Source organism: Lupinus angustifolius, chromosome LG20, assembly GCF_001865875.1.
Source record: "Lupinus angustifolius cultivar Tanjil chromosome LG20, LupAngTanjil_v1.0, whole genome shotgun sequence".
In the NCBI taxonomy this organism is placed as follows: Eukaryota; Viridiplantae; Streptophyta; class Magnoliopsida; order Fabales; family Fabaceae; genus Lupinus; species Lupinus angustifolius.
Window position 1 is genome coordinate 11,066,588 of NC_032028.1, and position 14,610 is coordinate 11,081,197.

The following is a 14,610-nucleotide window of genomic DNA, read 5'->3' on the forward strand; positions in this document are numbered from 1 at the left end:
AAGATCCTCTTAATAGTACTCTTAATGTTATATTAATGTTGGGTGATTGTCATGTTGTCTCTAAACTGCATTGTTGCAGCACATGGACAAGAATTTATATATAGGTCAATGAATGACTCTTAGATTTAGATAAGGTGACTCTTCAAATAATTAGAAACTAATAATTTGTTATTCACTCATCCCATAGTATTAAACTTAACATAGTTAATTAACTTTAGATTACATGTAACAGTATATTATATGACCCATTAACAAAAAGGCAGATAAATCTTCAAAAAATCATTATCAAACTCAGTTAGTCCAAAATTAACAAACGTGCAATAGTCCACATCCACTGCATATATGACAAGTTGACCAATACCATACCAACAACTGAAAAAATAAAAGGCTGCACGAAACTCCCACCTAGTGGGATTTAGGAATGATAGATATACACAACCTTATGCTCACAACTGAAGAGGTTGTTCCCAAGATTTGAACCCATGATATTAGAGTCACAAAGCAGAAAAACCTTATTGATGTGCAAGGCTCGACGATATGTAATAAAGCCTAACAGTTCATCACATCACAAATTCTAAATTTTGTGCAGAAATTTTTTCATTCTCATGATACTAGAATAATATCAAATGCTACATCTTTCAATTAATACACTAGACAAGTAAACAAGGAAATGTCAAAATTTAACAAATACATCTATTGTGTGCTATGCAAGCATTAACAATTAAAATATAAAAGAACGGTAGACATATCTTCTTACAAAAGTGAAGTATTACCAGCACTTTCTGTTGATGCTGACCATATACATGCAGGGTTTGTTACTACGCTTATTTCATCCCTTTTCCTTCATCTTCATTCAAAATTCGATTCCGGAAATCATTAACCATAAGAGGCAGCCCTTCTCTCAGTGGGACCTTTGGCTCCCAGTTCAGTAGTTCCTTTGCTTTGCTAATATCTGGCTTCCTCATATGAGGATCATCGGCAGTATTTGGTTTGTATTCTATACTAGCACTTGAATCAATTGTTTCTTTCACTACCTGCATACTCAAGAAAAGATGCAATGAGAGGATGTCATTAAACAATAACTTTAATCTCGCCAACTTCCATGAGTTCCCAAACTCATTCATAACAGCTAATATGTTATAGGCTCCGAATTCGGGAATTAACAAAACCTACAGCATGATCTGACTAGACTAGAGCCTTCAAAGAAAAAAAGTATAGCGGAAAACCAACACAAGTAAGAAATGACAGTAAGACATGGACAAAAAGACAAGAGACCTGAGCAAGCTCTAACATGGTGAACTCCCCAGGGTTACCCAGATTGAAAGGTCCCACATGCTCACCATCCATCAAAGCCACCAACCCATTCACCTGTGAATTGGAAAAGAAGTTTAGTTCACCATTACATCATCCCAATTTTGAAAAGGTTCTTATAACCAAAGTAACGATCACAAATTATCCTATGATTTGATTTTATCAAATTCATAAGCTTTCCATCCCAAAATAATAATAAAAAATATAACTAATTTCACTCAATAGGTGCATTGAATCACGCCTATCATAGCTGATACCACCTAATAGGATTAAGGTTTGGTTGTTATAGTGAGTTAGGTTAGTGAATCACAAGTAATGATCAATAGTTTCACTTAATCTCCCAAAACAGCAGTTTCTCTTTGCTTCATGCATTCTTTTGGTTACTTCCAAAAAAGTAAGCCCATTTCTATTCATATTATTCACTCAATAAAAATTTTGATAAAAGAACCCAATTGCATGAAGCATTGAGTGTTTTAGGAAACAGCAGTTATACCTCTCTAAACTATAATAATAAATTTATTTTTTGCTGAGATTAAAACAAATATAAACCCCATGTCCCCACCATTAACTAAAATATAGCATTTATCAGTTACAACTTGATTCAGATTTATAGTCACTCTTTCAACCATAAACTTGCGCATATTGATGAGCTAAGGTTTAGATGATTTCTCCATTCACCCAGTGGAATATAAAAACATTTTGTATGTCATACATATAACAAGGAGTAAGGAGGAGAAAGGATTCAGTGAGATGTAAAATTTCTAAACAAAAAAAAAAGGATTTTCTTTATACCAAATCAGAGACATATTGGAAGCTTCTTGTTTGCTTCCCATCACCATATACAGTCAATGGCTGTTTACGAATAGCCTGTGAACAAGACGGCAAAAAATAATATAAGAACACAAATCTTCTCCAGAAGAAAAAGAATTTAAATAAGGATAGAAAAGGTATCAAACCTGTGCAACAAAATTGCTAACCACACGCCCATCATCTAAACACATGCGAGGTCCATATGTGTTGAAAATTCGAGCAATGCGAACCTATAAAACAGAAAGATCAGATAAGCATCGTCTCAAGTCTCAACAATAACATGTGATTTGCAAAGTTCACCATAGCCAGTCTAAATTTCACGTGTAGTGGGGTAAATATTACTTCTCCCCTGTATATACCATGCATTTAACTTGAGTCTTTCTAATCCAATACATAAAGTAATTAATCAGTTACAATATTTAATTAAGGATTATGCAATACCAACTACCAACAGGCTAAAAAACAAAAGGATTTATCTGAATCTATTTTTCACTTAACCTGTGCTTACTTTAAAGATATTCTTGCGAAAGTTATCTAGAAAATTGAAAAAACTGTAAGCTATCAATAGTTTCATCGTTGTGCTGGTTTTATAATAAAACATAAACAGATATCATTACTAACATCAAAACTTCCTTTCAAAGATAGGTTAACTACTTTGATTTATACTTGAAATTGAAATTTCCCAACTCTTGGAAGGAAACTTTAGGATCCACCACGACACCCTCAAAATTAATCGCACCCGTCTTCTAATAAGATGTTTTAAAGTAAAGTAATACAGGAGTGGGAACAACAAAACAAAATCAAGAAATCGTCACACACAGATGACTCTGAACAAACAAGACTTCTCTTGCCTCAGAAAAATAAACACCAGATTCTAGTTTAACTTGAAATCCAACATCAGAAAAGTGAAATATTTAATGGTCAAGTCATATCCTATATAAAAATTATTTATCCTTTTCATGGAACTTGAATTTATTTCTAACATAGTATACAATAATAAATGTCCAAAATTCCTAATTAAGTTCTCAACAGAATAAATAATTTATTCATTAATTATAAGAGCTTCATTAATGATTTATGAGAAACTTTTTGGAAAAATCTTCACAATCTATTCTTTTAAATTTTTTTTAGATTGTACTTTTTACAATCCTCATTTCTCTAGACTAACAATTATCCACAAAAAACATTCAGATAGTCAATATAGGTCTTCAGGGTCTCAGCCAGTCATGGGCATGTTATTAGAATGGCTAGATCACTCTGCAACTACAATATGCATGTGCAAGTTTAATATGATTATTAATTCATACGGGCAGACCAAGTTGGTAAGGATAAGTAAATTCAAGCTGTGGGTTACTGTTTTTCCCTTATTTTCGGATTTGAAGAGGAATTTCTTCAGTTGTAAGGAGGTGAGCTCCAATTTTCCAGTTGAATAATGTGTCTTACAGTTCATATGAATCATATCACATCCCAAATTCCCAATAGTAAGCAAGGAAAAGAGAAATGATATCTGTTAAATGGATACATGTTCTCATGTAAAAGTGTGTAAAGCAGAGTGCAAGCAAATGATCAAGTGAGTATGGAAATGGTATCAGCATTATACTAACTTCTTATCCGATAACATAGACATTAAGTAGCAAACATTAACAATTAAAGATATACATAAGCAAGTTACCTCAACACCAGCACCTCGATGATAATCCATTGTTAATGTTTCTGCAGTCCGCTTTCCTTCATCGTAACAGCTTCTCTCACCTAAAATTTTGAAGCATAACTTTAAACCACAATACATAAAAGCTAACTAGATTTCCACAACAACTTCATGTGACACTTGGATGGCTGACCTATTGGATTCACATTTCCCCAGTAGGTCTCTTTCTGTGGATGCTCCAGCGGATCACCATAAACCTCACTAGTACTGGTAAGCAAAAACCTTGCTCCAATCCTCTTCGCAAGGCCCAGCATATTGAGGGTACCCATGACATTTGTCTTGTAAATCATACACGGTTAAGGATCCCAAATATCAGATAGTTTTTGTCTAATCCAAGACAATACAAACCCAACTATTGAAATTTGATTTAAAACCCAATAAATATTTTTAACTCAAACAAACATTAAGATGTCAATTTGATAAAAGTGAAACACGAGCGAATTAAGCTCATGTCCCTTGCAGATTATTTCAGAAGAAATAATCATGTATTTTTCAAAATTCTCTAACAATGTATTTGATTATAATCTGTTTTGAACGGCGAGTAAGTTAATTCAAACCAATACTTATTTTCACATGTAGTTAATTCAAACCAATTCAAACCAATGTATTAAGCTCAATGTTCTAATCACACTAACTTTCTAAAATAGAAACCAAAAACATCCATTTTTAACAAGAAATCCATTTAGTGTGAAGCTCCACTTTCTCCAAACAAAAATGTTAATAATGCTCTTTTCTAAAAGACAAAAAGTGCGGTGCAACGCACGAGCCTCCCACCTATTGGGATCTGGAGGATAAATGTAAACAGTCTCACCCTCACATACGTAGAGATTTACGCAACCTTTACCCTATTTCTATTATTTGAACATGTGACCTCGTACTCAGCTAAACAACAATCTTACCATTGCGCCAAATTAAAATCTAAAAACACCGGAATCGAACAAAATTGAAATAAACATTATGAATGAAAAAAAGGATATGATAGTCTTGACAGGATTATACTTATAATGCACAGGAGAAGCAGGACAAGCAAGATGATAGATCTGATCAACTTCCAACAAAATCGGTTCCACAACATCATGTCGAATAAGCTCAAACCTTGGATTCCCAAACAAATGCACCAAATTCTCCTTCCTCCCAGTAAAAAAATTATCAATCACAATCACCTCATTCCCTCTCCCAATAAGCTTATCCACCAAATGACTCCCAACAAAACCGGCTCCACCGGTCACCACAATCCTCAGCCGCCGGCTCTCGATTCCGACAGGTACTCGCCCTACCGCTCCGGCGGAGTAACGGATGCCGCGGCGCGTGGATAAGTATCCGGGGTGGGAATCGCGTGGGGGTAGATGAGAGAGTGTGGGTTGGATTATGAAGAAGATGGATCCGATTAAGATTCCGATGAGGATGAAGAGAAGACGCTGTTCTCGTAAGAGGTAGTTTATGGATCTAGGGAGAGATCTAGGGTGCTTCTGTGATTTTGGTGAGTACTGTGCACTTGCACTTGATTGCATTTCTTCGTCTTTGTTCGTTTGTTTGTGTAGTTGCTTCATTGTATGATCATAGCATTCACCACTTTCTTCTATTTAGAGAGAAACGGGAAGAAAAAAGGGAAGTGGGGAATTATGTAAGAGGATATATTTTTTGTTAGATTATGATATGTGAATTTATAATGTAAAAAATTGATATATTTTTTCTAGTTACTTATTCTGTCAAGTTTAAATTAGAAAAAGAAGAGCTTATAATTAAAAAACAAGAAGTAAAAAACTATGTTTTTTCTGGTTTTCCATTATTGTTGATGTAGGAGAGGAAAAGTGAGTTACAAATAACTTGGTTCTCGCCATTAATTAAGCAATATAATGGATGCTTTTCTATACGTCTTGTGTATTATGTGATTGTAGCACCTTGAGAAGCTCGTGCATTTGTTTAGGCCTTTAGGGTACCTATATTTTATTTTCTATGAATTGGGTTTATCATTTGAGAAAAGATGTATACACTAATAATGCAATAGTTTTTATATTGTCATTATATTATCTACCATTCCTTTTCAACCATTATTTTAAAAGGTTTGATTAAAATAAATTCAACCAATATAGGTTTATTTAATCCAACTATGATAATCCTTCAAAACTATTGTTGTTGAGATGAGTAATCACATTTAGAATGGATTAATTCTAAATCTTTATTACTTTCGCGTTGTTTAAAGAAGGGTGAATGAAAATGATATTAACATTTGGGGAGAGACGGGTTAATGATAGTGAAGTATTGCAGTCAATGGATGGATGGAATTGGAGATGCTTGATGGAATTGGAGATCTTTACACCACCACATCAATGCTAATAATGAGGTGGATGACTTTGTGAACTATAAATTTCAATTTAGGAAAGTAATGATATAATGGTAGAGTAATGTTATATTTTTATACTATATTCTTTTACTCATACTCACAAGAATAAGAAAGTGATATATGTTATATGTAAATCAATCATTAATAAATAAAGTATTATCTTATAATATATGTCATTTTTTTATATATATAGAAGAATTTAATAGAAGAATATATCATTTTCCTATAAGTTATTTAGGAAATAAATATATTATAGGGCTATTTGATTAAATTGGAGGCATGAATAATCTCTCCCTATTGATTGGGTCGCTATATAAGTCAAGCCCAAAGGAGAAACACTGCAAGCCCACCAAACCAAACAACAGTTACTTTTATAAAGGAAACAGATTCATCGTTAACATTTGCGCCTCCGCTTCTAGGGTTTCAGGAATCGTTGCATCCAACACCTCCGCGTGGATCCAAAAAAATGGGTAAGATTAACACATTTTCTCCGATAAGCATTAAAAAATTGTTACATATTTTTTCACATTTGATCTGAACTGAAAAACTTTCATTGACATTGAATTGAAGCAAGGATTAAGGTTTACGAGTTGAGGAGCAAGACGAAAGCGGAGCTTCTGAACCAGCTGAAGGATCTGAAGGCGGAGCTCGCTCTTCTCCGTGTCGCCAAAGTCACCGGCGGTGCCCCTAACAAACTCTCCAAGATGTAAATAAACCTAATTGTTCGGTTAATTTCATTTCTTAGTGTGCTTGTGATTTTGAATGTGGTCTTTGATTTGTGCAGAAAAGTTGTGAGGTTGAACATAGCACAAGTGTTAACAGTTATTTCACAGAAGCAGAAAGCAGCACTTAGAGAGGCTTATAAGAATAAGAAGTATTTGCCTCTTGATCTTCGTCCCAAGAAAACCCGTGCTATTCGAAGACGCCTTACCAAACACCAGGTTTGTTTTTTCATTCCAGATTGGATTAGCTTTGTTTTAGAATTTAGAATATAGCAGCTTATAAGACTGATAGAAATTGATATGATGGAGTGATATTTGAGTTAAATGTGTTAGTTTTTTTAAATTAGAAGTAGAAGCAGAATTATAATTAGGAAGGGGTGGAGTCAACTTATTATTCATTTTATTCCAGTATAAAATATCCAAACTATACTATATGGTAATTTTGTTCTATTACATCACATTCTATCTCATTTCAACATCATGATAGGTTGCACAGAAAGTGTTTTATGAGCTTTTGAAAAACAAATAATTTTGCAAAATATCCAAACTATGGGTATGGAACTAACTCCTTTCGGGCTGTGTGGCTGCCCCTCCTAACATGTGTCGCTCCTAGGAATTGAACCCACTTTTTGGTCTTTTTGTAGATCTAGTGGTCCTTATACCAATACCTTGTTGGTGCTTAATTTTATTGTTGGGTTGGACAATTTGGGCATGTCTCTTTTTCATTATTGAGTTGGTTTGGTTTTTGAATTCTTCGTTCTGCATTGAAGTGGTGGAGGCAGGGATGACCTGACTATGCTATCAACATGGTCACCCCAGGAAATAGTTTTTGTCTGAATGCTTTTGTTATGCATTGCGGTGGCGAAGGCCAGGGTGACCTCCCCATCCCATGGTCACCCCATAATTGTTTGAATATTATTGTTTGAATGTTTTTTTGTTTAAAAGCAATGTTTTGATTTGCGTAAATATTTGTTAATTCTAAATCTTAGCTTTCTGAGTTTGAGTAGTTGCTTGCTTGATCTATATAGTCCTTTGATTTGGTGTTCACTTTTTCGATTTTGACCTTAATTCTTAAATTGTTATGCTTCATAATATTTCCATCATCTTGGTTGGTGCAGGCGTCATTGAAGACAGAAAGGGAGAAGAAGAGGGAGCTGTACTTTCCAATAAGGAAGTATGCAATCAAAGTTTAGACTAGAACTGCTTTCCAGTTGCACTAGTAGACCATTAAGTTGAATTATATTGAAATTTTGTGATTTGGGAGCCTGCCATTGTTGCAGTAATCAAATTCTTCCAAGTTTTTGAGGTTTATGTTAAAATCAAAGTTGTTTTGAGAAATTGTGCTTGATTTTATCTTATGCAAGATGATTGATCAATGGCGTTTTGCCTTTTTGGACTTATGATAGCTGTATCTATGTCATCATTATCAGTTTATCACCTTTCATAGCTATGATTCCAGAGAGAAAACTAATAATTTCATCAACAATGTTGGAACCTATACTTACAAAAGAAACGCAATATATAATGCGTAATTCTAATTTATTGTACATATTGAGCTTACTCTTGTGTGTGAATTCTCTATTTCCTTGATCTTGTAGATATTGGTAAAGCAACACATGATTATTGTTGTAAGTTTAACTCAATTTTTAGTTTTTACATCAACGAAATAAACTGTTTAATCTATGTCTGTTATCATTATCTTCCATAACATAATTCTGTTTACCATTAAATATACACCTATAACTTTATCGTTTTTCATAAAATAATATTAAAACACAACAAAAAACCAAAATAACTTCAAACCTATTTTTAATAGTGCAGTATAGGAGACATGGACACTAAGACACTATATTTAAATAATATATAGCATAAAAAATATAAAATGAGAAAAAAGTTAAATTGACAGTCAATATGTATATTTTTATATAGTGACTATCACACAAAAATTATTAGTATTTATTACTTTACAACTTGGCATTTTATCTATTTACAAAAAAATATCTAAAAAGGGGTAGAAAAGGGTTAGCATTTACTTTTTAGAACTTTATAGAAACGCATGTGATAATTTTAGTGGTTGGAGAAACATTATATAATCATCATGACTCATCTCATTCTATATTCCATATCTTAGGTTTTTCTTCATCACAACTTTTTATTTTTTTAAAGTTGTCAAATATATTAATACAAAATTTAGTTGCAGGTTTTTGTGACACTTAGAATAATGTTTTGGTTACTAATTTATCCATCCTAATTTGTCTTTCATCTGTCTCTTAGAAACCATGGCAAAAGAGGAAGAAGAAAACTTGTTTTCCCATGGTAATGATCTAACATGGCTTTTCACATTTTTTTAAGTCGAGTCATATTCATAGTTCCATCGGCACATGCCCTAGTCCTTCAAGTCTCCACAACTAGTCATAATCCAAAGTCATTCAGCTGAACTATTCATCTATTATAATGCAAAGAGCCTTCTATGGTCTAATCTTCATTAACTTTTACTAATTTGAAGTACTTTTTAATAGGAAAGACACTTACATTGTTGGGAAAGACACTTTTACCTTGTGTTTGGTTCGGGAAAGAAAATTGAGGTTAGAAAGAAGGGTTGGGGAAAAATGGTTGATTGAGAAAAGTAAGAGTAGAAGTTGGGGTGAATTCTTACTTGTTTTGTGTGATAGATGTGTAGGTGGATTGTTAAAAGAGTGTAATATATATAGTCCAAAAATTTATACACAATCAATCATCTACTATTTATTTATATTTTTGAAGAATTGATAATGATTAAATATAAATAGTGAATAATTCTTTTTATTTGGTTAAAAAAGTAAGGATGTTGATAGGTAGACAATTTTTTTAAGTTAAACTGTTCCTAAGCAGTTTTCCACCCATTATTGCTTAGAAACAAAAAAACATGTGAGTCCCATATGTTTTTCCTTCTTTTCCTTATCATGCCTCAACCAAATGAGGGAAATTCTTTTTCATTCCTCTTTAATCACTTCAACCAAATATAATGTTAAAGTTAAGGGGATGAATTTCATTAAGTTTGAATATGCTAATGTAAAGTGGAATGTAATGCCAATTACAGTTTTTGTTATCTTTGATATCTCTATCAAAAGAAAAAAAAACAGTCGATGACAATCTGCATCTATCCCTTATATGTCATTATCTGAAGGGAAAATGACATAGCATTCTCAATTTCCCATTACGATGTGAATTATGCTTATGTAAAAGAACATTGAATTTCTAAGTTGATATATGTGAAGGGAACAAAATTTCAAAAAGATTACCAAGAAAAAGGAAATGTGTTTTTCTTGCTGTGTGCTGTCTTTGGTTACATTATTTTAGGTGTTATATAAAATTTCTGAAGCATGCAACTTATAATGTATAGGAATGAAGATCAGAAGCTTCCAGTCCAAAATATCTATAACTGTTTGCCTTGATAGCTTTACACTTAATTGGTTTTGTTTTTTATATCACTAGTAGATACTACAGATAGTGATGATATAGTCAAATTCACTATATATACAATAATGTGTGTGATAGTCCCTCCAATGTGTTGTTTTCAGAAATCGAACTTTTGACTTTTTGGCTTATTTAAGAATTTAATATGACCTTACACCACTAGACCAACACATTATTGTTGTGATGAGTTAGTAAAACTACATGTGGGTGGGGTCTAATGCACAACTAAATTAGAGAGTAATTAAATTAATTAAAATATCTGTTTGATTCTATTAAAATTGAATTTGGGCTTATATGATGTGATCATAATCATGTTTAGTTAGTATTATGCTTTGGTAATTGCAACAAGGATACATAATTGCACTAGTTTAGCTTTAACCTTCAATCAATCATGCCACTTTGCTGGTGATTTACTATTACAATATTGTGTGTTTTTTTTGTTGCTTTTCCCCCTCCAATTACATAATGAGTTGGGTTTTGGACTCATCCTGAATCAGAGGAAGCCTTATGCAATAACAAGTTTTGGTGTCTATTGTGGGATTCGAATTCACATCATATGGAAAAAAGTTGAATCTTTACCAAGTTGATCAATTTTCTTAAACAAATCATGAATGTTATCAATAAAGGATATGGTGGCCTAAGAAAAGTTGAAAGGTACCAAAATGTACCATGATTTCCACATCTTAAAAATGAGACTATTCTCATTTTTTGAGCTTTTCTTCCTCTGTAAAGGTGGATTTATGTTTATGACCTTTTCTTTTGACATCTGATTTTTTTATCACAATATTATGGTGGTTATTCCAAATGACTTTCTACTTTTTTTCTACTTTACAGAGAGGAGTAAATATGACACAGAAATTAAGGGGTGGATAAAATATGATATTTATCAACTTTATACAGTACCAGCCTTTCTGTTATCTGTTGAACACTGAAACGAATAATGGCACATGATATCTTAAAGCAGTCATTGAGAATCTAGCTAGGGGAAAAGGATAAGAGTCAGAATATGAGACTTGGCATAAAGACATGGGAACACATTTTATGTCAACAAGTGTATCAAAAATTTCAACTAATCACATCAACACACATGGAATTAGGGGGTGAGTATGGGATGGGGAAGGCACCCTAAATTTGATCAGGACATTCTTATGAACTCAAACTTAATCTTAGATTCGAAGTTAACCCAACCTTAAATATTAATTCAAACATTTTTTTGAACCCAAACCCGACCTAAATGTTGATTAGGCCAGTCTTTGAACCCTAAGCTGATTATAGACCCAATTAAATATAATACATACATTTTTAGATAAAGTATTATCAATATTATAATTACAGAATCATTGATACTTTCAACTAAAGAGAGAACATTGGGATGAGTACAGGCAGAGACATGATTGTCTCCGATCCGACTATAAATAGTGATCGGGTCTAATTTTTAAACAAACACAATCCTAAATTTCATAAGATCCAACGTTATTTAAGCCTGATCATGATCAACTCAAACTAGGTGAGCGAGTAGAGTCGGTCTTACTGACAGAAGATGAAATGACATATTTCTGGCAACAAGCTCCCGAAAAAACAATCAAACAAAATTTGAATAATATTATAGAATAGAGAGCTCATAATTTTCATCTTACTATAATTAGAAGACATGCACCATGAGTCTGCCACGTATCCCATATATTACTATAATTATGATCAAGTTACAGCACAAAAATGGGCTTTGTGAGTAATGATTGTGTTATTTTTTATGTTAATGGCCCAAATTTATAACATTTGTAAATAGCGCAGAAGGTTTAAGTAGAGATCTGTACTAGAATACATGATGTTAGAAGATTTTATTTCTCTGCTTCTGCAACCAGCTTTACAGAGTGTAAGTATGATTATGGAGAATTGTGAAACAATGGAAGAGGCCAAATATCTTCCTAACAAAGATTGAAGGCGAGGATCTCAGCCAAATCACAAACCCTTATTAAAAAGATGATAGTTACAGCCTTCATGTTACCAGTTTTACCATGCTAAATCATTCTAGTATGTATCATGTTGTTCGTCAACGCTGCAATCACATAAGCCTCATTATCATTTCAATTTTTTTTACTATTAAAATAATTTACACAATAATAACTGTAATTTACATCCCCCGTAACGACACATGTTAACCACAATTTAAAATAGTGTGTATAATTTAAAATCCTTATAAAAATAATTTATTAAATTTAAATCAAATTTGTGCCCATAACTATAAAACACGAATATGGATACGTTGTCGGATATAATACATATCTGATACGTCCACATATCTCTCAGCCCTATATCTGGACCAGTACAGTTTCCTATCATAGCATTTTTTTTAATGAAGCACTGTCTTTTATTACTTATCATAAGTGCTCATTATTTGAACAAATTTGTTTTTCCGATGACATGCAATGGGTGGGTGTTGAAGCATTATTTGAACAATTTAGAATCACTTCTACTTAAACAATTATTCAAGAGTTAATGATAATTATGATGGTATTGCTAATAGAATCAGTTGTACTGTACCCAGAGAAAATATGCAAGATGTACAAAATCAAGAGAGATAATATCAATTTGAACAAATTAATCAAAACATTAAACTCCATTAAAATGCAAATTAAATATCACTCTCTTATAATTACTTACCCTCTAGTATTTGCAAGTGAAGCCATTTCTTGATTTCCACTAACTGCAATTTTGGAAACAAATTGAGAACAAATCATGCTACCATCTTGCACATTTTTTGAACTACACTTCTGCATCTGAGACTTTTTGCAATGTGCAATGGCTCCTTCAACTGAACTTTCCAGTTCTGAATTTGCACTAATACTTCTCTTGAATAACTGCATATCATAATAGCTACTTGAGCTCAATGAAAAAGATGAAGATGAAGAAGAGGACCCAGATGAAGATGTTGATAAAGATGAACACTTTTTAGCACAATGTCTTTGACCCACCCCAGAGAAAGATTTCCTATGAGTAATGAATTCTTCTACAATAACATCATAAGATATTTGATGCTTGGTATTATTAACATTATCTGAAATATCAAGTTGGTTTTTTTTAATCTTCAAGTACTTGTTCTGACACTCTTTGCACCTTGGTTTCTTTTCTGATCCAACATTGTTTGATGTTGCACTAGCACATGAATTATTTGAACAACCAGATTTGTTGAACAAAGATTTAAGATAAGTTTTTGAAGCCTTAAGCTTTTGACCAAGCCAGAACTGCTTAATCTGCTTCAGCTTTTTGGGCCAAGACTTTTCAGAAGAAGAAGAAGACCATCCAAATAAATATTCATCTGGGTTTACCTCACTGCTTACCCTGCATGATTCTGAAGGAGAAATGTTGCATGATTCAAGAGGGGTTATGGCATTTTTTGTAGTGAATGGAAAAGTGCTTTTTTCCAAAAGTGATTCTGATTTAACATTAGTGACATTTGAGTTTTGTAAAAGGTTTTGAACCATTTGAAGACGAGGAGGAAGGTGAAGAGGAAGTAGTTTTCCTTTGTAGAAAAGATCATCAGCTGGTGAAGTTGTAGAGTCTTTACCATTTGAGATTGAACTCATTTGGAATTCAAATTCTCTGTGTTGTGGTGAAGAACAAGTTATTAGTTCCATGTCAATGTAGTCTTCATTCACATGAACCAAAGTGGTTTGTTTTGTGCTCATTTCATGTGATAATGGGTTTCTCTATTTGTGTTATGTCAGAAAAGTATGGACTATGAAGATGCCTATGGGAAATTGAGCTTCCTCAAGAAAAAGAGAGCAAGGTTTTCTTTAAGGTAATGATTTTCCAAACTTTGTAATATATAAGTACTGTTTTTTACTTTATTCTAAAAAGTCTTGAATTACCACTAAGTTAGAAATCCTTTTAAATTATGGGTATGGTGGTTTCCAAAGCATGAAATCCAAGTATTATTTTATTCATGGATCCAATTTATTCCTCTTTTTTTGTGCTTAAAAAATAATTGGCATCTAGAACATGCATAACAGCATAAATATAAATAATGAATAGGATTCAAATTTATGGTCCTGTGACATGCAAGTGTAGTGTAGTATAGACTGTAAGACTATAGTGTTAGCCTGTTCGGTGAAGTATTTTTACCCATTATGCATATACCTCTATGGCACTACAAATCCACCATAGAGATAGATCCCCTTACTGCAACAAGTATCTGGCAAAGTAGCACAATAAAGAGAAAGCAATAATTATCCTTGAAAGTACTTTTGTTGATTTGTGTA

The 14,610-nt window shown here is 32.8% G+C and overlaps 3 protein-coding genes across 3 annotated transcripts; 1 reads left to right on the top strand and 2 right to left on the bottom strand.

Annotated features, from left to right (window-relative positions):
* On the bottom strand, nucleotides 566-5,445 carry LOC109336492 (UDP-glucuronic acid decarboxylase 1-like). The gene is made up of 7 exons (XM_019573116.1): nucleotides 4,807-5,445; nucleotides 3,963-4,110; nucleotides 3,794-3,873; nucleotides 2,268-2,351; nucleotides 2,104-2,178; nucleotides 1,276-1,368; nucleotides 566-1,034 (listed from the first exon to the last, which is right to left on the bottom strand). Exons 1-7 carry the CDS (start codon nucleotides 5,377-5,379, stop codon nucleotides 825-827), a joined length of 1,263 nt encoding a protein of 420 aa, XP_019428661.1. The 5' UTR covers nucleotides 5,380-5,445; the 3' UTR covers nucleotides 566-824.
* On the top strand, nucleotides 6,492-8,318 carry LOC109335023 (60S ribosomal protein L35-like). The gene is made up of 4 exons (XM_019571058.1): nucleotides 6,492-6,643; nucleotides 6,744-6,879; nucleotides 6,958-7,114; nucleotides 8,014-8,318. The coding sequence occupies exons 1-4, from the start codon at nucleotides 6,640-6,642 to the stop codon at nucleotides 8,086-8,088; spliced, it is 372 nt and encodes a 123-aa protein (XP_019426603.1). The 5' UTR covers nucleotides 6,492-6,639; the 3' UTR covers nucleotides 8,089-8,318.
* Nucleotides 12,925-14,153, bottom strand: LOC109335347 (probable membrane-associated kinase regulator 4). Its single transcript, XM_019571492.1, has one exon. The coding sequence runs from the start codon at nucleotides 14,035-14,037 to the stop codon at nucleotides 13,009-13,011; it is 1,029 nt and encodes a 342-aa protein (XP_019427037.1). The 5' UTR covers nucleotides 14,038-14,153; the 3' UTR covers nucleotides 12,925-13,008.